Raw genomic sequence first — 23,149 nt, 5'->3', positions numbered from 1 at the left:
GGTTCAGGGATCGCTTTGTGGGCGGCACTCAAATCGTCGTACTTCGAGAGAGTGGGCAGGGAACCGGATCTGGCCCTGCCAGATGCAATGATCGACAGTGCTTGTCGAATCATCTCGTCGAGCGAGATATACGCTTCTCTTCTGCGATGCGGGTAACGCAGCTGCGGAATCTGGGACGGCGGGGGGGGGGGGGGGGGGGGGGGCGTCGGGGTGGAGGAGTGTTGTGTGAGGGCCTGTTGGAAGTACTGAGGCGGTGGGCTGTGTGGGTGGCGGGGGGGGGGGGGGGGGGGGGGGGGGGGGGGGGGGGGGGGGGGGGGGGGGGGGGGGGGGGGGGGGTTGGGAGGAGGCGGCATCGTTGGCCCGGAATTGGGTGAATGAACGGGTATCTGCGGCGGGCAAAATTTCTTTTCGCACGACTAAAGTATGCACTTCAATTGGGAAATATAGAGCTTGCGGACGGGGGTTATTTACGAAATGTCGAAAGTGTATGCGATGAGACTTATCTAAATCTGTTACGTAATAGGGATAGTAATCGCACCTTACGAAGTACCCGTTACGTGCTAAATCACGTGTCTATCTTAGATATCGTATATATAGACCTTTTCTTTTTATCTATTTCTATTTTAATAATTAAGCTACTTTTATTATACTCCGTATACTTATTATTATATACTATAACTCGTAATAATTATAAACTTAGTTCTTAGTTAAGACCCTATACTATAATAATATACTTATTAATATAATTCTTACGATTTTTTTAAAATAATTAACTTACTTATACTTACTTTAGTTTAAGTTAAATTAATTAATTATAATAGTTAAATTAAATAGTTTAACGTACTTTATACTATAAATAAGAGCGTTAGGATTTAAAAATATATTAATTTAAACGCTTTAAACTCCGACGCATTCCTCGACCCTTTTATAATACTTATTTTACTTTCTAAATTCGGATAATTAGTTATAACTTATAATAAAAAAGAACTACGAACTTACTAAGCCTATTATAAAGCGTTTAAAAACGACTAAAAAAATTAAAAAATCCTCTATTAATAGTTTCTAAATATAACTCCTAATACGAACTTTTTAACTTTTTTAAATATAAGTAACTTATAAAACTAAACTAGGTTTTTTTTTATAAAGCTAGTTATACTACCTACTTTATATAAATAAATCTATCCTTATACTATACTTATAAAAAAGATCTATATACTCGAGAGTATTTAAAAATAATAAGAGCTTAATACTAAATATAAGTAATTTATAACTTATAAATATAATATTATTAATATATATATTAAAGTCCTTACTTAGTAATTAGTAAAATTAGTTAACGTTATATTATACGAATATATATTTTAAAAAGCTATTAAAAACGGCGCTAAGTTTAGTATATAGCGAATTATTAAATATTTAAAATAAGAATTTACGCCCCCCGAATTAGTAATAAAAAATGTAGTTCGAGAGGAATATTAATAAGTCCTTAATAAAGCGAGGACTAGAATTAACTTCTAATGCTAATATAAGGAGTAATAGTCTATTTATTTCTAAACTAAAACGTATAATATTTTAGAAATTAGTAAAAAGATCGCTATACTTAATTTCCTAGTTATAATTAAGTCTAGACTTAACCTTATATAAGGCTAATGTATATATAAGACCTTTAGTAAATTAATAGCCTTTAGAACGTATATAAGGACCCTCGAAAAGATTACGTATATATTTAACTTAATAACCTAGGACGTATATACTAAATAATTTTTAAGTTAAAAAGGGGCTTATTCTACTTTTACTAAACGCTCTAACTTAATTAATAACGTAAATAATAAAAGTAACGTTATATACTCTTATAATTACGCATACTTATAGCGCTTTATAATATATTAAAAATTAAAATAAGTATTTATAAACTAAAACGCTAATAAGTTATTAATACGAATATTAAGGAGCTATATAAAAAAAGTCCTTATTACTATTAAATTAAGTAAATAGAAATTACTTTATAATAAGCTTAAAAAAGCTAATTAACTAAAGAACAATAGAACCCCTAAAAAACTTAGACTTCCGAAAGGATCTTCTAACTAACCTATAATAAGCTTATTAATAGACTAGGACGAGGGTTACGTAATTACTATACTTATAAAGAATTAGGACTTAAAAATAAACGTAATTTTTAGTACCCCTATAAATAGTACTTACCCCCTTTTTTAGAGTATAATAATAAATAGTTATAAAATAATATATTTAATTAATAATAAGAGCCTATTTAAACCCGAGAATTATATATTATTAAGTAATAATAACTACGTTAAATTAAGAACTATTATACTACTTATTATTATACGTAGTACTCGTATTATAAAGGGCGTTTTAAACGGATTTAAAAAAAAAAGAACTTACGATTTAAAGCTCTAGAACGTTACTTATATTAAAGGATTTTATATTAATATAGTCTTAGAGACTTTACTAAATAAAAGTATATTTTAATATTATAGTCTAGATTATACTTTATAATAGGGAACGCTTTATAAAAATACTATTAAAAAGTAGCTTATTTAAAAAAATAATCTAATCTTCTTTAAATATAAGCTCCTCTAATCCTATCCTTTTTTTATAAACTTTAAGTATATTTTATAGAGCCTAGTTAGTATTATATTACTAGTTAATTATAAAAAATTCTATTACTTATATTAACGTACTTATAAGAGGTTTAATAGCGCGCTCCTTTAGTACTTTAAAATAAGTTATTTAGGACCTAATACTCTTTATTAATTACTATATAAAACTCGAAGTATATATATTAAACCTCTATTATAAATTAAGTATAAAATATATATATTATCCAAAGCTAAAATAATAATTTTAAAAGGGCTACCCTTAAGAAGAGCTTTACGGCTATAGTACCGTATATACTAAGATCTCTTTTATTTCGAACTATTTTTTAGTAAATAATAATATATATTTATAGTTTTTAACGAATATAATAAGTAGCTTAGGGGGTTCTTTTTAAGGATTAAAATAGAGGAGGAAGTGCTTTTCGTATTATAGAGCCTCGAGGTAGTAATTTATTATTAAAAAAGGACCCTAATTTACTTTTTTAAAAATAATAATAAAACCGCCCTTTTAATTATAAACGTTAAACGTATATATAAAACGTAGTATAATAAGCTAAGAATTAGAATAGAACTTCTACTTTTATATATAAAAAAACCCGTAAGTAATACTAAAAAAGTAAGTTAACTCGTAATTACTAAAGCTCGTAAAATGCGCTTTTTTATAAACCTTTCTATAAATTTATAGGATAAAATAGTACTAATAGTAATCTTTATTTATAATATTACTTTATAAGAGGCTAATAAAGGAGATTTGCTTATTATAATAGAAATTAATTAGTAAAAGTAGTATTAACGCTAGTAGTAAACGGGTTACTAAGTATAGGATTCTAAACTAGTTACCCCGTATCTTAGTAATTTTTATATATATAGTTACTAAGTATACCCTTTTTATAAAAATCGTAAGAAAGGTATATGTTAAAAAGAGTTTAAAATACTTCCCTACGGGTATATAGGATACCTAGTTAAATATATATTAAAAATATATAACCTATATAAAGTCTAAGTACCCGCGCTCGAGTAAGTATTTATTATAAAAAATATTAAGTTTAATAAAAAAGTCTTTTATAATCCCGTATATAAGGAGTAAGCTATCGTAAGTAAGTAAGTAAATTTAGTAATTTAAGAAATATAAAAACTTTTTAATATTAATAATAAGCTAGTTCGAGTACTCGGGAAAATAAATCTAAATTTCGGAAATACTAATACTTAAAATAACTTTATAATTAAGGATAATATTATTATTAGATTTTTAATTATTTAAGATACTAAGTAATTAATAAACGTATTTTAAGGTACGGTTAATAAGGTTAAAAAAGTTAATATAGTCTTATTATTATTATTAACTCCTAAAATAACCCCCTTATATAAGCTCGGGGGTAGGGGTAAAAAAGGGGATATAATAACTAGGTTATAAATAGCTCTATATAATTTATAATCCTCTTTATAAGTACTTATATATATTATAAAAGTTCTTAAGCTTTTAATTTTTAATAGCTCTTAATAAAACGCTAAAGTACGTAATAAACGAAATACTAATTATAAAAAAGTAATTCTTAATATTAAAATTAACGTTAGTAAAGAACTCTTATAATAAACCTCTATTATTATATAAAAATAGAGCTTATAAAAACCGCCTTATTAAGTACTAAGTAAAGCTCTGTTAGGTTTTAAATATTTAAACTAAGCCCGTAGACCTCTATAACGCTTTAATAATAATATCTTTATAATACTCTTATATTTAAATATAAGGGACGGCGATTACTATAACCGTTTTTAAGACTACTTTTTTTTTATTTTTATACTTAATTAGTAAAAAGCTATAAAAAAAAGTAGTATAGGATATATAATACTTTATTAAATAATAAAAAAAGTAGTTTATAGGACCTACTTAGAGCGCTCTAAAGGAGTTTAAAAACTACGACTTATTAAAATTAACTTTTAGAACTTACTAAAGAAGTTTAATAATATTAAATATTTCTTACTATAACTATAAAAATTACTTAGGGATATTATAAATATAAAAATAAAAAAACTAAAGAATATTAGTATATAAAAAGAGGTTAACCGTAATTTTAAATAAGGGATCCTACTTTTATTAAAATAAGTATATATTTATAAATACGACGTTAATAACGAGGTTAGCGAAGTAAAAGTACGTATATATATAAGGGGGGATATATAACTACTTAACCTCTTATAAAATACGTACGCTTTAATACTTATTATAAAGGCCTTTAGGCTTATAATAATAATAGCTACTTAATTCGACCTTAAGATAGACTAATATAATATTATTAACGTATTTTTTAACGCGCTTCTTAAAAATAAGAAGTTAGTAATTATTAAATTCTTAGAGAGATATAAAATTATTAATAAAATAAATAAGCTTTAATACGCTCTATATAACTTCTAAAACTTACTAATTCTTTAGTTTTAAACTTTTATTTTTATATTTTGTAATATAAATATAATATATAGTTACGAAGAGATCTATATTTACTAAATTATAAATAGGAAAATAATATTAATATTTTACGTTAATGATTTTATTATTCTATATTATTAAAACGACTAAAAAGCGGCTTAGGGGATCGTTAACGGTATAAAAAAATATATTAACTTTAAAAAAAATAGATTAATTAATTACTTTTTTAGAGTATAGATTTTATAAAACCGTACTACTTATAAGGTTTATTTTATTTACAATATATATATTGAGCGAGTTATTAAGCGCTTTAACCTTATAAATTTACTATATTTAGCTACCCCTCTTCTTTAAGAAGAGTTTAAATTAAACGAGGGGTAAGTAATAAAAAAGGAAATAAAGAGCTACTAAAACAAAGTTAGGAATATACTTTATATAGCTATTATAATTAAACTAGACGTTACTTTTACTTACTCATAATTATTATAATTCCTAACTAACCTAAGTATAACTTATATTAAAATAATTAATTACTATATTTAATATCTCTATATAATAAAATATCTTATACTCTATTATAATAGTATACTAAGTACGTAATTATTATTTTTAGCTAAAAATACTAGCTTCGTAAATAATAAAGTAATACGATAATTATCTTAAGAATATATAATATTCCTTTTTAATAACCTAATTTAATAAAAATTAGTACGCTAAGTAACGATTATAATGTTAACTACCGAAGCTAAGCTTCTTTATTTTAAAAAAACTATAAAAGAGATTATAGTTCTAAAGCGCTTTTTTAAAAATATTACCCTTAACTTAAGAAAAGTATAGTTAGTTAACTACGATAATTAGTAAACGATTTAACTCATTATAAAGAAAAGAAAAAGAATAACTACTTAACTTCGCTATATCGATATATAAAATATATAACTAAAATAAAAACATACTAAAAATAACTTCGAAGTTACTTATATAATAATAAAAAATATATTAATAAATAAACTTATTAAAAACCTTTTACGAGCTAAGTTCGAACATTTCTATATACTTTTTAACTTTTATAATACGTAAAGAGCTATTATAAATAACTAAAATAGTTAAAAATAATTAATTTAGGCTACGCTTAAAAAAACTTAATACCTAAAAGTAGATAATAAATAGAATAAAGAGTACGGCCTAGAGGTTTAAAATAAATAAAATAAAACTTTTTATAGCTTAAAGGCCTAAACTCCTAAAATAACTTTATTCCGTAGGGTATACGTATATAAAAATAAGACCCGGGTTTATATTTATTATTTAAACTCTTAGTTTATAAAGTACGTAATTACTAGGAGTATAGTATTATTAAAAAAGAGGGTTAATATGCGTACTAAAAAACGTATTTTACGTATTTTAAAATTTATAAAGCTAAGAATAACGGGGATAGCGGGGGGTATAAGAGCTAGAATAACTATTAAGTTAATAACTTAAAATATAAAAGCGGGTAGTATAATAAGAAGTTAGTTATAAATAACTATAATAAGTATAAAAAAGGACCGGGGGTACGAGTTAAAAAAGTCCTTTATATAAAAACTAATATAGTTTTTATATATCTTTTAATTTTTATCTATTTAATAAATAATACCGCAAAGCTTAATAATATCTAACTAAAACTATAATTAAAAATACGCTTCTTAATAATAAAAAAAGATAATATACTTATAAAAAAGGGAGCGCTATTTATAATAACCTTAGTAAACGCCTAGGCTATTAGCTATAAAATAACTAGTATATTAATATACTTTTTAACTAAATAGCCGTTAAAATAGTATATATACTAGCTATTACTTTTTATAAAATAACGACTATTATCTTTAAAATCGGTATATTAAAGGGCTATTTTAAAATAGGGGAAGTATTAAATCTCCCGTTTTTTAAAAACCTCTCTCTTAAACTTCTTAAGGACTAAATATATATTAAATAAACTTAGAATAATAAAAAGAACTATACTTATTATAGAGGGTATTTTTATTTCTTAGTATTCTCTTTTATTTCTTATTACTTTTTTAAAAAGAGCTAGTTTTACGTTTTTTAAACCCTAAAATAATATTAAATATAAATTTTTAAAATAATAAGTATATAATATACCTTTTTTAAAAAGCTTATTATCTAAACTAGTTTTATCTTTATTTTTAAACTCTAAAGGGGGGATAAATAAAAGCCCGTTAGAGTTCTTATTATTATTATTTACTTTATTATTACCCTTATTATAGTTATTAAAAAGAGCTTCGAACTTAATAAAATCCTTAGTATTTTTATTAATAGCCTTAATATTTTCTTAACTAAGGAGGGAGAGCTTAATAGCCGGGCCCTAATAAGTAAATAAAAAGTCGTAAAAAAAAGAAATAACTTAAAGGGGCTTATTAATATTATTACCTATTTAAACTCTTAATAAACTATATAATATATATATAAGAGGTATTATAAAAATTATATAAAACTTATTATTATTTTTAAATATATTAAATATTTATATTTAAAATAAAATTAATAAAGGATTTAATAATATAAGTACGCGCGCGTAATAAACGGGGGTATTTATAATAATTACGAGAGGTTAAAAAAAAAAAATAATAACTAAGTAACGCTATAAGAATTTAAATATACGTAAAGCGGCTAAATAACCTTACCCTTAATAATTTATATATTAAAAATAGTATAATACGTACTATTCTAAATTAAGATTTTATTTACTTTAAATAAAGGGATATATTTATAATAAACGTAGTTTAAAAAACGTATATCCCTTATACTTATTTTTCCTTTATTTATATTTAACTAAATTAGGCCTTTATAAGGGCATTTAGAAATTCTATTTTAAGTATAATAACTCCTTAGTAATAGTAATTAGGGGGTATATTACGTAATAAGGATAGTAATTATACCTTACGAAGTACCCGTTACGTACTAAATTACGTATTTATCTTAAATATTATATATATAGACCTTTTCCTTTTATCTATTTCTACTTTAATAATTAAGCTACTTTTACTACACTCCGTATACCCATTGCTATGTGCCATAACTCGTGACAGAATCCTTCTCTGTGGGGATACTTAAATATGGTTGAAGTATCGCGAATCTCGGCTTGTGGACGGAGGAGGAAAGAAGAAAAAGAGAAAGGAAGGAAACAAGAAATTACGTCGCTTTAAGAGGACTTTTCCTTAGCCTCGAGGTCATTGATAGAATATATAGAGTAAAATATGAGCTCGTTAATGGATGTTTTACTCTGAACATTCTATTTTAGAGACCAAATGTAGAAGGCGCATGTGTCTTAAACCAGAGTACCTCCTACCCCTTCTACATAATTATACCATGCCACGTCTGGCCTGCTTGCCTTTGTTTTCCTACCTCATGTCACATTGTCATTGTAAAAGGCCCACTTTCCTACTTCTGTCGATTAGGCATTCATCATAGGGTGGAGGCTCATAGATGCTGACTGCTGTAAGGGTCAAAAAGATGAAATGCTGATATATGCCCTTTATTCGCTGCGTACGCTCTGCGCTATATACATCTATATATCCAAGCTAGTCATTTGTTTCTTGGGACCTTCATCATCTCTAATGAAGAATGAAGAAGTTGAATCCCGATTCCTGGTGTAATTTTAGACTACTAGTTTGCTTTGTTCATTGATAACACAAGGTCTCCCTCTCACACCAGTTCCAGAACTTGACTCCTAGAGGCTTCTCCCCGCTTGATGGCGGCTTCATTCCCTCAGCGATGTCTCCCGGAATGCATCCAAATCTTCCCCACGGAATAATGTACGAACCAGACTTCTCCACCGAAACGTCTGGGGAACAAGCCGCGAATAGCTCACTATATGCGCCGTGTCTGCGTCCTTTGAACACGACGCCCTGAGACTCGATTAGCTTTATGGCGGGAGCCACCATGTCAAGGACTTTTGGACATACCATTATTACGCTCATTGCTGCTGGAGCGTGCCTCTGCAACTCTGTTTTGACTAGTCCGGGGTTCACACTCTGTCCTTCACGTCAGCATCCGTTGTATGTGACGAAGCGGGGAAACCAGGCTTACCACAGAGACGATGCCATCGTCCTTCACTCGCTTCGCAAACTCATCGGCAAGAAAGACGCAGCCGACTTTCCCTTGCATGTAATCGCTCATAGAATCCCCAGAGAGCTTCGGCGAGCCCTTGGTGTCATCCCAGATCAGACCACCCTTAGGAGCCCCAAGCGAAATCATACTCGCGATCCAGACCACTCTTACGCTCCCATTTGGAATTCCTTCTAGTCGAGCCGTAGCCCGTAATCTCTCCTCCAGACATCGCGTGAGAAGATACGGGCCGAGGGCGTTGGTGCCAATCTGGAGCTCATGACCTTGAGCGCTTGTGCTACCCTGAGGCGGCATCATGACGCCGGCGTTGTGTATCAGAACATCTAACCTCGACTCTTTTGCCAGGAAGGATTCGACGGCTGGTTTGACTGTTGTCAGATCTGCGAGATCGAGAACGAGCGGCTCGAGCTTGCCATTGCTCAATGGATGAAGGGCTTTGATGGTCTTGATTGCTTCGGCTATCTTCTCACTTGAGCGGGTCGCGATGTATATCGTCGCGTTGGCTGCATAAAGAATCTTGCAGAGTTCCAGTCCAATGCCAGATGCTCCGCCAGTGATGATGAATACCTGTGTGTTGTTAATTTCGTTACTAAATGTGAGTGTAATTGGTAAAGCGACACGCACTCTGCCTGCTTGGTTTGGCAGATTCTGTTCTGTGAAAGAGGGTTTGGGTGGGAAAAGCTGGTTCATATTGCGATTCAACATCATGAATTGCGGATGTAGTGATAGGGTCTGGGTCAGACGTGGTGACTCAAACAATGCGGGAGGTAGAAACAAAACCCCGAAGTACTCAAAACTCCCAGTTCTCTGATGTTAGAATATATCAAACCTACCTCACGAACTCCGGAAGATAGAATCTATATCATCATCAGGTTCCCCCAATCTCTACACAGCACGGCACACGTGTCGTGGTTTTTCTGTTTAGTGCTTTTTCGTAAGCTATGTTGGTGTCTACGAAAACACAGCCCCCGCCTTCAGGAACATCATGACCGCGCAATAATCAACGGTGCCTGAAGCCACAGAAATGCTCTGGGCGGGCGATCGGGCCAACGTCTTGGCTTGGTCCGACAGCGGGCAGAATCCAGCGAAGTTTCGAAATCGGGTGCAGGCCAAAGCCGACCCGGTTCGGGATTATGACAAAAGAAATGGCCCTGTAAATCCGAGACCACCGGATCCGGCCCGGCGCCCCACATGGGAGGTCCCCGAAGGATGCGGAAGGATTCGATATTGATAATGCTCCTCACGACTACCGGCGTGCAGAATATTCCGCGAAATTTCTCAGCTAGTGGTTTGTCAAAGTGATTGCGATAAATCAACCGCCGGATTTCTTCCTAATCAAGGAGGCTATCTTGAAAAAGGAGGCCTCAGCGAGTGTCATTTATAGGCCTAATCACGGTCGAGGCGGCGAGGCCAAGAGTGGGTAGATGATGCCACCACAATGAACTAAGCTTCGGTATCAACAGCGTCTTTATGTTGATGAAAGGTATTGTCATTACGGATTGGATCCATACGAAAAGCGACATGAGGATCGGTTCTGTCTCAAGAGAGGGCTTCGGACCCTACCGAGCCTCCGCCACAACTGTAATTTACAACCCGAATGTCAACTTATTGGAAGAGAACCGGAATTCTCTTGGTGTGACAACAGCAAAAGGCGAACGATCTTTCATTTGCAACAGCAATGCCTAAAAGGACCAACGGTCTTTATCCTTGCTGCGCACAGGCGGCACCGGTGATCAAGAGGGTAGGAATCTGTGGCAACGTCAGTCAGTGGTTTAGATTAGGTAGATAGGAGGCCAAGATCGTAAACTTACGGAGATCAGGTGTTCATAGTGTCCCAGACAGTGGCGATAGAAGCCAAGCATCGATGGCTTTTGCCCAAACATCGCTGACAAGCTTTACGCGAGTCAATTTCTCAAGGTTGGGTGGCGTCTCGTCGATCGTCAATGTTGTTTGGTACGTGTTCCCACGGTTTCTCAACCCGTCTTTGAGGGAGAGGAGCAGCGCGTTCCTTGTCCAGTAGATCATGAGTCGAGTATTGGCCCGACCCAACCGGCGGAGCTCGTCACGGTCCCAGCTAGCAATGCAGTCTTCCTTGGCAGTGAATATCGGATAGCCAAGCGTCTGCTCATATTTGGTGCCGAAGGAGAAGTCTGAACCTCTTGCGTCGCAAGCCCTGAATCTCTGAGACTCGAGCTCCTAATCAACTTCGACCTTCAGGAAGACGTCATCTCCACGATAGTGCGGCCGACGAGGAGGTGGATCAGACGCGGCAATACTGGTATCGTCCACATGAAGCTTCTCGGAAGGCTTGGCATCTTCTGTCAAGACTCCAATCTTGACTATGCTATCCTTGGTCTTCCTAGCAATAGTAAGAGCGGGTTGAGGAACTCGTGTATTGGTGTCCCAGTTTGTGAACGCCAACTCCCAAATCTTGGCTCTTGCAGCCTCTTTCTCTTCCGCCGTATTAAGCCTCCACAAACGAGAACACTCGTGGTGTCTTTCCATCCAGATGTCGGGGATAGTTTTCTCCGTCGCTGTCAGATCATCATAGCATTGCAATGACGACCCGACCTTGGATCGTTCATCGGACAGGGAGATGATCGGATATAGTGGATGAATGGCGTTCTCGGAAGTTGCAGGAGGGGTGGAGGATGAGGGAGTATCTGGCGGCATGGTGGGATTGTCGTGTGGGGTTCTGCGGAAAGCGTCGTGACTCAAAGATAAGAGGATAAGGTGCTTAAAATTGTGAAGAGGGCGTTGAGTAATCGTGTCGAGTATCGACTGGCTGGTGACAAGCTACTACTGCTGAAATATTTCGAACGATGCAAAAGCCGAAAATTACACCGGCGGCGATTTGGGTGTAGTGGGAGTTGAAAGTTTTGATGGAATGGAAAGAAAAGGACTTGAGGATCAGGCGTGGATAAAGCGAAGAAAAAATGAGAAGAGAGGTGAGAGGAAACTAGGGAAGGTGAGAGAAGGTGAGGGAAGGGGGGATGAAAGGTAAGAGAACACGGAAGGTGAAAGAAAGGCAGCGGAAGGCGAAAGGGAACTTGTGAGATGAAGAAAAGTGAAGGCGCATCCAAGTTGCTTTCCTTCAGTAAGTCAAGCTCAACGCCGACACCAATCGTGCCATAGGCGAACTGCTGTACGAAACCGAAAGAGGTTAATAATAGGCCTTGTGAACAAGATAGCAGACAATTGCGACCATCGTGAAAAAGGTATGAGGCGTTTGGCATGGACAACATGTCAGTCGACCCCGCCAGCATCAACACGAGTCTCGAACTCCTATCCTTTTCCTTTCTGAAATTTGCAACTTCAGCAATATCACCTGCCCGCCCTCGCCTTATCCCTAGTCTCTCATTTCATTCGTGACTCCACCGTTATCTTCGCTGCCATATCAACCACCACCAGACGCTCTGATCCCATTTTTGTCACGAAGTTATTCGATACCACTAAGGTCAGGTGACCTGATGATATCTACTCAGGATGCTGAGAGAAAGCAAGTGTGACGACCGGGCTCTCCCTGGATCCCCCGCTAGACGCGCAGAGCCATGGACCAAGGCTCGATGGTGCCTGCGAGAACGATCTACGATCCAACATCAAGATGTACGCGTTGGGTACCTTATCTTGAGAAAAGAAAAATTGTCTTTCAGGAGAAGTAGGAGGCCGACTGAAGCTGTAATTCCACGGTCAATGTCGCCGGCTTCAAGAAAATGATGACGCGAGATGCGGACATCCCGCGTGTTTCCGAGTAACATAGTTGAGGCCTACAATGATATTCGGCGTGTCTCGGACTTCGCATCTTTCGGCAGATACCTAGATGGCTCTGCTGGGTATGTGGATGAGGAGCACTAGGTTTGGACTAACTTCGCTGTGCGACCAATCAACCTCCGCATACGTTAATACCTGATTGACGGTTGCACAAGACGGCCTCCCGCGTTGAGTTCTGCATGTTTCAAACAACCTTATCAGATTGGATAAGGCCGGTTTGCTCAAGACCGCCATTTGAGCCTGCCGGGAATCGTTCTTCGCCTAATATTACATTACGGTCTGTGAAAGACTGAGACCTACTTATCTCAGCACGCCAAAACATGTTTGGCCTAGCTACGAGCTTATTTCACAAGCTCTGCCTCGTCTTATGATGTACATCTCCTGAGAGAGAATTTCCAGGCAGAGGGCTATTTGACGACAATGCCAGGAACCCCTGTCATGTCGGAGGTGGCTGATGAACTTCTGAGAATGGTTGATTTGAATGGGTTCCGAGGGAATTCTTATATTTGACGTCCCTGGACATCACTTACTTGAGCTTTTTAAAGCTCCCCACAACTATCATCTTTCAATTTCATACTGTACGACTTCGTCAAAACGTTCTTGCCAATTACTCATTCCTCTTCGACCAACGTAAAATGGCTAATCAAACTGATCTTCATTTCATCATTCAGCATGTTTTCCTGCCGCCCAAGTTGCCTCACGCCGATGACTTCAGCCCGGAGAACGAGAGTGCCTTGCTTCGAGTGGTCAAAGATTCGGCCACCGAGTTTATCGAACATGTTTCCAATAGTCAAAAGGCCTCCGTAAGGATTGCCATTGGCCTGATGGATGCCATGATACGCATTCATAAACCTTTGGGGAAGACGCTTGCAATTGAGCAGGACGGCCTATTCGAAAGTTTGCAGAATCTGGCAGATGGTATGACCTTTAGTAGTACCTGCTTGCGATAAGCTCATAAAGCTAACATTATCGAAGGAGAAATCATTTCGCTCAACGTCCGGGCTCAGAATGCAGGTGTACTCATCACCAAGGCCCACGACGCAATACACGTGGAGGCGTTCGAGCTGTCTCCAATCAATCAGGCAGTCATGTCAACCTTGGGTCGTCTTCGGCGGACTTTCCCCGGGACCGGAATCTCCATACATCTAGAGGAGTTCAGCCAGCCGGGCTGTCAAGAGACACTCGCTGACGCTTTGTCGACAATGAGCTCACAGCCTGCCCCAGGAACCCAACCATTAGCCAAGAAAGCTGGGCAGCTCCATCAAGAGCACCGCGATACCACAAGTCCGAAAATGGTCACCGAGCTCTTCATCTCGACTATCCAAGCTATAGGGAAACCTCTTGACGGCACAAGAATCTGGAAGAATACCCGGGAAGAAGTCAACTGGAGCGATGCCCTTCTTCCGTGGCGTCGTTCCCCTACTTGGCTGCTGATTAGAGTCAGTCTGCAGCTAGCATTTGATCGCAATATCGACGATACAAGTTGCAGTCTTTACAAGACATTTATGGCCTTTTTCATGGCCAAAGTGCTTGGTCACAGCATCGACACGGACATGGAACTCCCATCAGATCTTATACTCGTCATGGTCTCGAAAATATCCAGACGCATGGGCAAAATCTCAAATGGCCGGATCCACTCTATCGTTGACCTCGTACATCGAACAATGTTGCGAGCTAACCAAGTTCTCGCCGATCGTTGGAATCGCATTCAACAACGGACCTCGCCTGGTTTCGGCAGAGAACTGGCCGAACTCAAAACCTTGAACTTCGATGAAGACTCACACCTGCATCTGCCAGCTCTTGACAGTTTCCTAGCTTCTATCGACAGTCGGAGATGTCACTCGGAAGGTTTCGAGTTTATTCCGTCGTGGACTTTGATCAAGTATGACCCGAAAATCTTCCCTTCGGCCGTGCTGCAACCAGACAGGGAACATTTGCATTTGCATCTAGTTGTGTTTGAAACACGGGTTGAATGTCATCTACAGGATTGGCTGATAGGCGAGTCCAGCCAAGGCTACAATGGATCATGTACCAAGATACGAAACGTCATTGAGGGGTATCACGCTACCGCCAGCGGCCTTTACGCTGGAAACCCCGAGTCACTTTCCGTCATGCTGCTGACAATTCTTGAACTATGGGTTGCTTGCGACAAAGCTGCTGTACATCTGTTCCCGATGCTGAGAGACTACAACCCCGAAATTCCGAACGGCGTTCTACAGAATTTGCTTCTTCCGCTCAAAAGCCAGATAAAGAGACTTCACAGCGCAGAAAAGTATCTACTCGATCGAAACCGCAGTTGCAAGACTGCAGCATCCGCTCCTAGCATCTACAACACCTACGGCTCTCCACATTGTTTCCCTGTTCGTCATTTTCAGCAGTCTAGGGAACACCAGCGCCTGAAACAGGAGATCGAGGCAAGAGCGCAACGAGACAGGGAAAAGAAAGTGGAAGAACTAAACAGAAAGAAAAAGAAGTACACAGATCTCATGGTCAAATATCGTACCAGCAACTGTGAGTATCATGATGGGTACAACCGGAAAACGGGGAGGTACTACAGAAGCCACAGCGGTGGCTGCGCCCGCTGTTCGTACCACAATCAGGCCAACAGCTTGCAAATCGATATTCATGAATGGCCGCTGCCATCACGAGAGCTCGATGCAGAATCAGTCGTATTCGAGCTTTTAGTACCAGAATCATTCGGAGAATGGCGGGAGGCTACCGTGTTCTTCCTGTTTGAGGTTCTGAAAGTTACGCCGCGAATGGGTAGTCAGATACGAGAGTCTTCTTACTCCTTGAAAGACTACAATGGTCTCTGCCAGTTCTTTCGAGGACAATCCACGCCACACTTCATCAGCTTGCTTTCAGAGGCCAAGCCGCACATGGCAACCCACCGGAAGAAGGTGCATGTAGCAACTGCCACCGAAGATCAGGTCTATCTGAGCAATGGACTACATTACGCCTACTTCGATCATCGCAGGCATTGCTTCATGGAATCATTTGGAGGATCTGATATCGTCCCCAAGGAATGCACTTACCAATTACCCGCGGCGTCGACGACGTTACAAAAGTTTCTTTTCCGGCCGTCAACATGCCCAAGTGGCCCAATGCCCAACACCGTCATCGCCACACTTCACAAGTGTCCTCATGACATGTCACTCGAGGAGTACAAGGCCCTAGCTTCAATTCCTTTGGGATACAATTTGCAATGGGAAAACATTCTGTTGCAACTTTTCGCTCCTTCGGTTGATTTGAAGAAGCGGGAGACTGCCCTGGTCATTCTTCAATGCATCTCTCAAGCAGGACCGGGTGGTGATTCGGAGTACAGAAGAGCGCATGCAATTTGTCAAGACGGAAGATTTGCGAATACGCTACTTGACGGATTGGCCGAAGCTATCACTCGTTATGAGGAGAATTGGCAGTCCTCATCTGCCTTTGCCACTTTCACAGCCATCACTCGACGTATTCTGAGCCTTGCTTCATCGGTGAGTGTTCAGAAAAGATGCTTCAAAATACTCTCTCAAGCAAGGCGTATAACGTTTTGTTGGAGCCAGAGCCTGAGGGGAAAGGCTCAGGATTCTGACGACGACGATGACAAACTGGATTTCCAACGCCGGGCACTCGAAGTTGTGTTGATTTGTGCAGATACCTTTAACGTGGATGACCAATTTCAGCACGACATTTTCTTCGAACCCTTCGCCGTCTCGACTTTCTTCCAGTGCTGCATCGCTATCCAAGAAGGCCAAATACTACTTGGATCTGTGGATGCGTTTGTCCGCCATCTTCATAGTCGATGGCAACGAGCCTCCTACATTCACCACACCTATCTAGCGAAGCAAATCTTGTCAGGCAGTAGTGCTGGACTTGATGATGCCATCAGTGCCAATTGGTCTAGCTACGAGCCTAGCTACCAGTGGAAGGCACTCTCTGAGACGCATAGCTCGTGGTTGACCAGTGTTACTGCGTCTACAACCAGTCATCTCGCTGTACAGTTTAACCTCGTGACTGGCGAGCTCCTCGTCAATGGCCTTCCTCTCGACCATTTGCCTCAGAACTATCTCAGCCACCTGACATATCAGAATCTTTTTGGGCGGCTTTCCCTTGAGATTCTGCCCACGGCAAAACCTGGGATGACGTTTTCCTCGAAACGACACTACGCTGGCCATGCTGTCAACCTAGGCCTTGACAACGAGGGTAATCTCTTCGTAAAAGCAATGCAGGGTCAATGGGAATTCGATCTTGTCCCAAAGAGTTGTTTTGAAGGGCTGTTCCCTACGAAATTTGCCAGCGACTTTGTTCATTGGTACAATTACGAGGATGGTTGCATCGAGTTTTGCGGCCTCGAAAAGCCATGGACTCATTCAACGTCCAATTGGAAGCTTCTGAAAGACAGATTAACCGGGACCTGGGTGCTTAGGCGTAATGAATCGTGTCTGGTCAACGTCAACAGTCGCTCTGCAAGGCTTATCTCGAAGATTCTCAAGCCGTTAGAAGACCCCTTTTCGATCCACATCAACTATCACACAGAGAGTTCGATGGTTTCTATAGAGCTACCTCGCGCTATGCTAGAGTTCAGCCTCAAGGAAGGGGAGGCCTCCATAATGTCGAGACAATATCGTGGCATGTCGGTGGACCCAAATCAGGCAGTCGGAACTCTGATCGGTCTGAAAGACAAGTTGGTTCTCAAAGTCGACCAACTCCCACATCCCGCTCTCCCTGTCGGGCGCAAGATCATAGTGCTCGAAGGAAATCTTTCGTTCTTGAAAAAGGATGGCCATGTCGAAGTCACTGTTAGCAAGGGTTTTGCATCAAGGGTTCATGCCTACGACGTGGACGATACACTGAATAGGCTCGTGAGCAATGGCAGTCGACAGAGCAAGCTGTTTCTCTGTTACCTACACTCCTTGACATCTTTTGTCATTCCGGATCCTCTTACGCACAGAACGGGTACCGAAGAGGCTTTGTCGATTCTCAGCTCTGCATCAGTCAGCTCTTTTGATGTGCTGACACCTGAGAACGCCAGACTTTTGACTGAGATTTCTCGTCTGACTCCATGCCGGCGTTACTATCCAGTCAACGAAAGTGTCATGCAACAAGTTGACTGGAACTCGCAACTTGGCTCCTTATCCCAACACGGTCTATACCGGGAATATGTCGAGGCCATCTTCACGCAAAACAACCAATCAAAGTTCCTTTATCCACTACAGGATGTCGGGTCACCCGAGTTGAAACCCATGAGTTCCCGACTTCTAGCACGGGACAATATCCGAACGGCAATGTTTCGGGTATCGGGGTTTGGCGCTGAGTGTTATACTATTGATCAAGACGTTGTCTACGAACCACGGGATCGGTCCTGCTCCCCTCGAGGATTTCGAGCATATTCGGCGTCCAAACTCGTCTTTTTCGATGAGCCGATCCTGTCAATGCCAGTGTCAAGGTCCATGGAAACCTATCTATGGAACTTCCTTTCCAAAGGAATTACTATACTGGGCCCACATTCACCTTTGTCGGTGGACGACATCACATACAATGCCGAATTACTGTCGAATTCCTATCAATTCATCGCGGAAAATTGGATTGCGCTACAGTCCAAGTTGAAGAGCATCAACAAGTATAAGCTGATGATCTGGCTGGCAACGATAGCCTTTGCAGAGAATGCAGACTTCGCGGTGATCCAAACCTTGGCTTCATTCAAGACAAGCAGCACTATCCACGCACTCTATGCACCTGTGTCAGATGGCTTTGATCTCTCGAATGGCAAGAGCTTCATGGATTCAACAGTGAGGCATGAGGTCATGAAAAATTTCAAGCCCTTCGATTCCTGTCCCGAAATGTGTATGCAGCAAATGGCCTACGAAGACGACCATTCATTCATGAAAAGGCGAGAGAGCGAATTCCTCAGCAACAGAAACATTGCTCTGGAAACCTTTCTCAACATGATAGAGTCTCAGTGGTCTTGTCGCGTTCCGAACCTGCCCGCCGGCTACAAAAAGACGAACAGTTGGAATCAATATATAGACGTGGGTAGTGCGATGGCAAGCATCAGGGCCCTTTTCCAAACCTGGTACGACAACCTTCAATTTGAGAAATACCTTCGAGAGGTAGCTTGCTTCTTGCCGACTGCAGTCAGCCCACTAGAATTGGCGGTGCCTCTGCTGGCAACAACAGACTGGCCCACATATGACCAGCCTCGGTTTCTGACCGAAAACTCTTTGTTCATGAATTCTCCGCCACCTTCACTGAGCGAGGAGGTTTGGACTTTGGATCACGATTCATTTAGCAAGCGTTCCAAGAGAGGGTATAGATTACCCGCGCTGCTTTCCCGGCTTCGTGTTCGTCACCGCAAGCTCGGTCAGTACGAGAGACATTACGTGGAGGCCCTGGCTTCAAGCATGGAGGCTTTAGAACGTCGTCAGTTGTCGGAAGATCATTACCGCACATCGCCAGAAGAGATAGCGGAACTGGTGGTTTCTTACCTGTATCGCTGGCAAGCGATTGTTCAGGAGACGTACGAACTCATCGTACGCCGCCTTCTGAGCTGCGAAGAAACAGGTTATTCAAGAGTACCCACCTTATTACCTGACTTCTACCAGTATCCGAGACTCTCAACATCCACCCTTCTTCGCAGACTAAATCATCTACATCGTGACTCAACACCAACTCTTTGGAAGCTGGCATTGACGCAATTTGCCATCGCACTCACCCAGTTTCAACGAGCGAAGCGGATGCTGGGTTGCTTAGAAGACCCAGCTGCATTGGCGAATGAGTTGCGCAATCCTGGCCACACGAACTGGTCCCCTTTGAAGTACCCAGACACTCTGCTGCTAGAGATTGAGAGCGGCTTGATAGTCAGGGAGGTGCAGGAAGAAATCGCGGAAAGCATGAGAAGTCCACCCGACGATGAGAATGCTGTCATGCAATTAAACATGGGCGAAGGCAAGTCGTCGGTCATTGTGCCGATTGTGGCAGCCTTTCTTGCGGACGGAACACGACTTGTTCGGGTTATTGTGGCAAGGCCTCAGTCAAAGCAGATGCTTGAAATGCTCGACTCGAAGCTTGGGGGCCTACTTCAAAGACGCATTTTCCATATGCCCTTTTCTAGGGCCGTCAAAGTCGGGCCCTCAGAGGCGATGGCTATTCAACACATTTTTGAAGAGTGCATGGATTCTGGAGGGATCCTGTTAGTTCAACCAGAGCATATTCTCTCGTTCCAGCTTATGGCGATTGAGACAGCCATTTCTGGGAGTGTGAGCGTTAGTCGAATGCTCGTCAGTTCCAAGGACTTTCTCGACAGAGTTGCTCGCGACATTGTGGACGAAAGCGATGAAAACTTTAGCGTCAAGTTCGAGCTGGTGTACACCATGGGTACTCAGCGGCCTGTGGAACATAGCCCGGAGCGATGGGTATGCATACATCAGGTCCTTGAAGTCATGAGGAGGTTGCTGCCTGACATCCACAAGAGATACCATGGCTCCTTGGAGGTTGCTGGAAGAAATCGTGGCTGCCTTCCTAGAACGCGAATCTTGCGCGACGACGCGAAGGCTACCTTGCTCAATCATATGGCTCGTCATCTCAGCGAATCTGGATTGACTGGACTTCCGATGGGAACCCAGTCTGCCTCCATTCAACAGGCGGTTTACACCTACATCTCCAAGACGAGCCTCATAGAGTCTGAAGTCGATGCGGTCGAAATGTCAGATATCTGGTTGCCAGCTACGCAAAACAGCATCCTACTACTACGAGGGCTCATTGCCGGCCAGATTCTCAGTTTCGTCTTCTGTCAAAAGCGATGGAGGGTCGATTTCGGCCTCGATCATAATAGGCGGCCACCTACACAACTTGCAGTGCCATATCGAGCAAAAGACAATCCCAGCGCCCGCTCCGAATTCAGTCATCCGGATGTCGTTATTATTCTAACATCGCTGAGTTATTACTATGGCGGCTTGACTGACTCCGATCTTTTCTTGAGTTTCGAGCATCTCGTTCGTTCGGACATGGCCGACATGGAATACCGCTTCTGGGTAGAGGACAGCCATCAACTACCTCTCGCATTCCATCAACTCCCTGGCATCAATTTAGAAGATCGTCCACAGTGCATCGAACAGGTATTCCCATGTCTAAGACATTCCAAGGGTGTTATCGACTATTTTCTTCATCATCTGGTATTTCCCAAGGAAATGAAGGAATTCCCGCACAAGCTCTCTGCCTCAGGGTGGGATATAGGAGAGAGGACAGCAAATGCGACGACTGGATTCAGCGGGACAAACGACTCGAGAGCCTTTTTGCCGTTGAGCGTCAAGCAGCTGGACTTACTGGATCAGAAGCACACCAACGCTTTGGTACTCGAGTATCTACTTCAGGATGAGAACTCCGTGGCAATGATTCCGGCAGCAGACAAGAACAGATTGAAGTCAGACGCCGAGACTCTCTTGGACATGGTTGTTGGGCTGAAACCCCCCGCTCGAGTGATTCTCGACGTCGGCGCTCAAATCTTAGAACTAGATAATCTCGGGGTTGCGAAAAAGTGGCTCGAGATGACGGAAGACAACGAGATGACACAGGCTGTTATCTTTTGCGATGAGCACGATACTATTTGTGCTGTGGATCGCAGGGGCCGTGTCGAAAGCTTCCAGACTTCACCGTTCGCCACTCAGACGGACGTCTGTCTTGTCTTCCTTGACGAGGCTCACACTCGAGGGACCGATTTGAAACTTCCGGCAGAATATCGTGCAGCAGTAACTTTGGGGGCAAACTTGACCAAAGACAGATTGGTTCAAGGTGAGTTCATATGGCTTGCATGAGCTAGGATTATCACTAATAGTTTGTCCTAGCCTGCATGCGAATGAGAAAGCTTGGGAAAGGCCAGTCGGTTGTTTTCTGTATGTCCGACGAAATCAAGCATAAGATTGCTGCCCAGTCAGAAATTAGCGAGGCCTCAATTGAGGTGACTCATGTCCTGGAGTGGTCCATCTATGAGACGCTCATGGATATGGAGCGAGGCATTTGGCTGTGGGCAAACCAAGGTCGTCGGTACCAGCAACATCGAGTCCTGTGGGACAACTGCATGATAGAGGGATCCACGAACCTGACTGAAGATCACGCAGATCAGTTCCTTGAAGAAGAGGCACAGACTCTCGAGACTCGATATCGACCAGGTTACCAATTACCAGCCGGTTTGATGGGCGATGAAGGTACTGGCGATGCCATCACCGATAGGCTGCTGCAGTTTGGCCGTCACAATGCAGAATCTGCGACATTTCGAGAAGAACAAGAGCGGGAGCTATCGCCAGAAGTCGAGCAGGAGAGAGAAGTGCAAAAAGCCCCTCCTGCTTCGCCTGCGAAACATCACCTACACTCAGACCTCCGCGCATTCATTACTGGCGGGACGCTCAATTTGCACTCGGGGGCATTCATCTCTGCCTTTCAGTCTCTGTCAGAAACCAGCGCCGCTCAACGCTACGATGTGAATAAGTTTCCTCAGGGACTCTTGGTAACAACGGACTTTGCTCGAACAATCATTCCCATGGGAAAAAGTTCAGGTTATGTCTCCGATCTTTTCCAGAGACCTGTGCAGTGGGTTCTCACGAGGGCTCGTGGGACTGACACTGTGATCATCATCAGCCCGTTTGAGGCTCAAGAACTCCTAGCAGAGATACAGAACTCCAGCTTTGTTTCGCTGCATCTTTATGCCCCACGACCTAACCTCGGGTTCCGTCCTTTGGATGATCTGAATCTCTTCACCATCCCGCACCAAAGACTTCCTCAGAACTTCCCTATTCGACTTGTCACTGAGCTGAACCTATTTTCGGGTCAACTTTATGTCAAGTCAATGGATCAGTACCGGGACCTACGGCGCTTCCTCACGTTGGAATCGGATGACTCAAGGGTCGATCATGAGATTGAACTACCACAATTAATCGATCAGGGGTACCTCGTGCAATTCATCAAAGTCGTTTTGATGAAGATACGGAGAAACTGTGAGTCAATTGACAAGACTCATGTGGGCCGAGTATTGGAGCAGAGGACTTTGGATGCTTCGGATTTCGAGGATGGCACCTAGATGCAAAAGTGCTCATTTGGGATGATAGATAGTCTTTCCTATCAAAGAAAGCATTCAGAACCTTGGTCTTTCACTAAGGTAGAAGGTACAAGTTACCTCAACATTACATTTCCTCCACTCTATCAATCAACCTATATGTATCCCGATACATAATCTCAT

At 40.6% G+C, this 23,149-nt stretch overlaps 3 protein-coding genes across 3 annotated transcripts; 1 reads left to right on the top strand and 2 right to left on the bottom strand.

Moving 5' to 3' along the window:
• Positions 1-8,714: 8,714 nt before the first annotated feature.
• On the bottom strand, positions 8,715-9,852 carry CABS01_05382 (uncharacterized protein; the record flags this gene model as incomplete). Its single annotated transcript, XM_060538752.1, has 4 exons — positions 8,715-8,942; positions 9,000-9,068; positions 9,124-9,729; positions 9,787-9,852. The coding sequence occupies 4 exons, from the start codon at positions 9,850-9,852 to the stop codon at positions 8,715-8,717; spliced, it is 969 nt and encodes a 322-aa protein (XP_060405014.1).
• Positions 9,853-11,358: 1,506 nt separating this feature from the next.
• On the bottom strand, positions 11,359-11,835 carry CABS01_05381 (uncharacterized protein; the record flags this gene model as incomplete). The annotated part of the gene is made up of 1 exon (XM_060538751.1): positions 11,359-11,835. One exon carries the CDS (start codon positions 11,833-11,835, stop codon positions 11,359-11,361), a length of 477 nt encoding a protein of 158 aa, XP_060405013.1.
• Positions 11,836-13,568: 1,733 nt separating this feature from the next.
• On the top strand, positions 13,569-22,990 carry CABS01_05380 (uncharacterized protein; the record flags this gene model as incomplete). Its single annotated transcript, XM_060538750.1, has 3 exons — positions 13,569-13,851; positions 13,909-21,708; positions 21,762-22,990. 3 exons carry the CDS (start codon positions 13,569-13,571, stop codon positions 22,988-22,990), a joined length of 9,312 nt encoding a protein of 3,103 aa, XP_060405012.1.
• Between the last annotated feature and the right edge of the window lie 159 nt (positions 22,991-23,149).

The sequence above is a fragment of the Colletotrichum abscissum genome (genome assembly GCF_030869225.1).
Source record: "Colletotrichum abscissum strain IMI 504890 chromosome Unknown Scaffold_11.1, whole genome shotgun sequence".
Classification (NCBI taxonomy): domain Eukaryota; kingdom Fungi; phylum Ascomycota; class Sordariomycetes; order Glomerellales; family Glomerellaceae; genus Colletotrichum; species Colletotrichum abscissum.
Note: the sequence above shows the minus strand (reverse complement) of the source record. Positions and strands in the feature narration are given on the sequence as shown.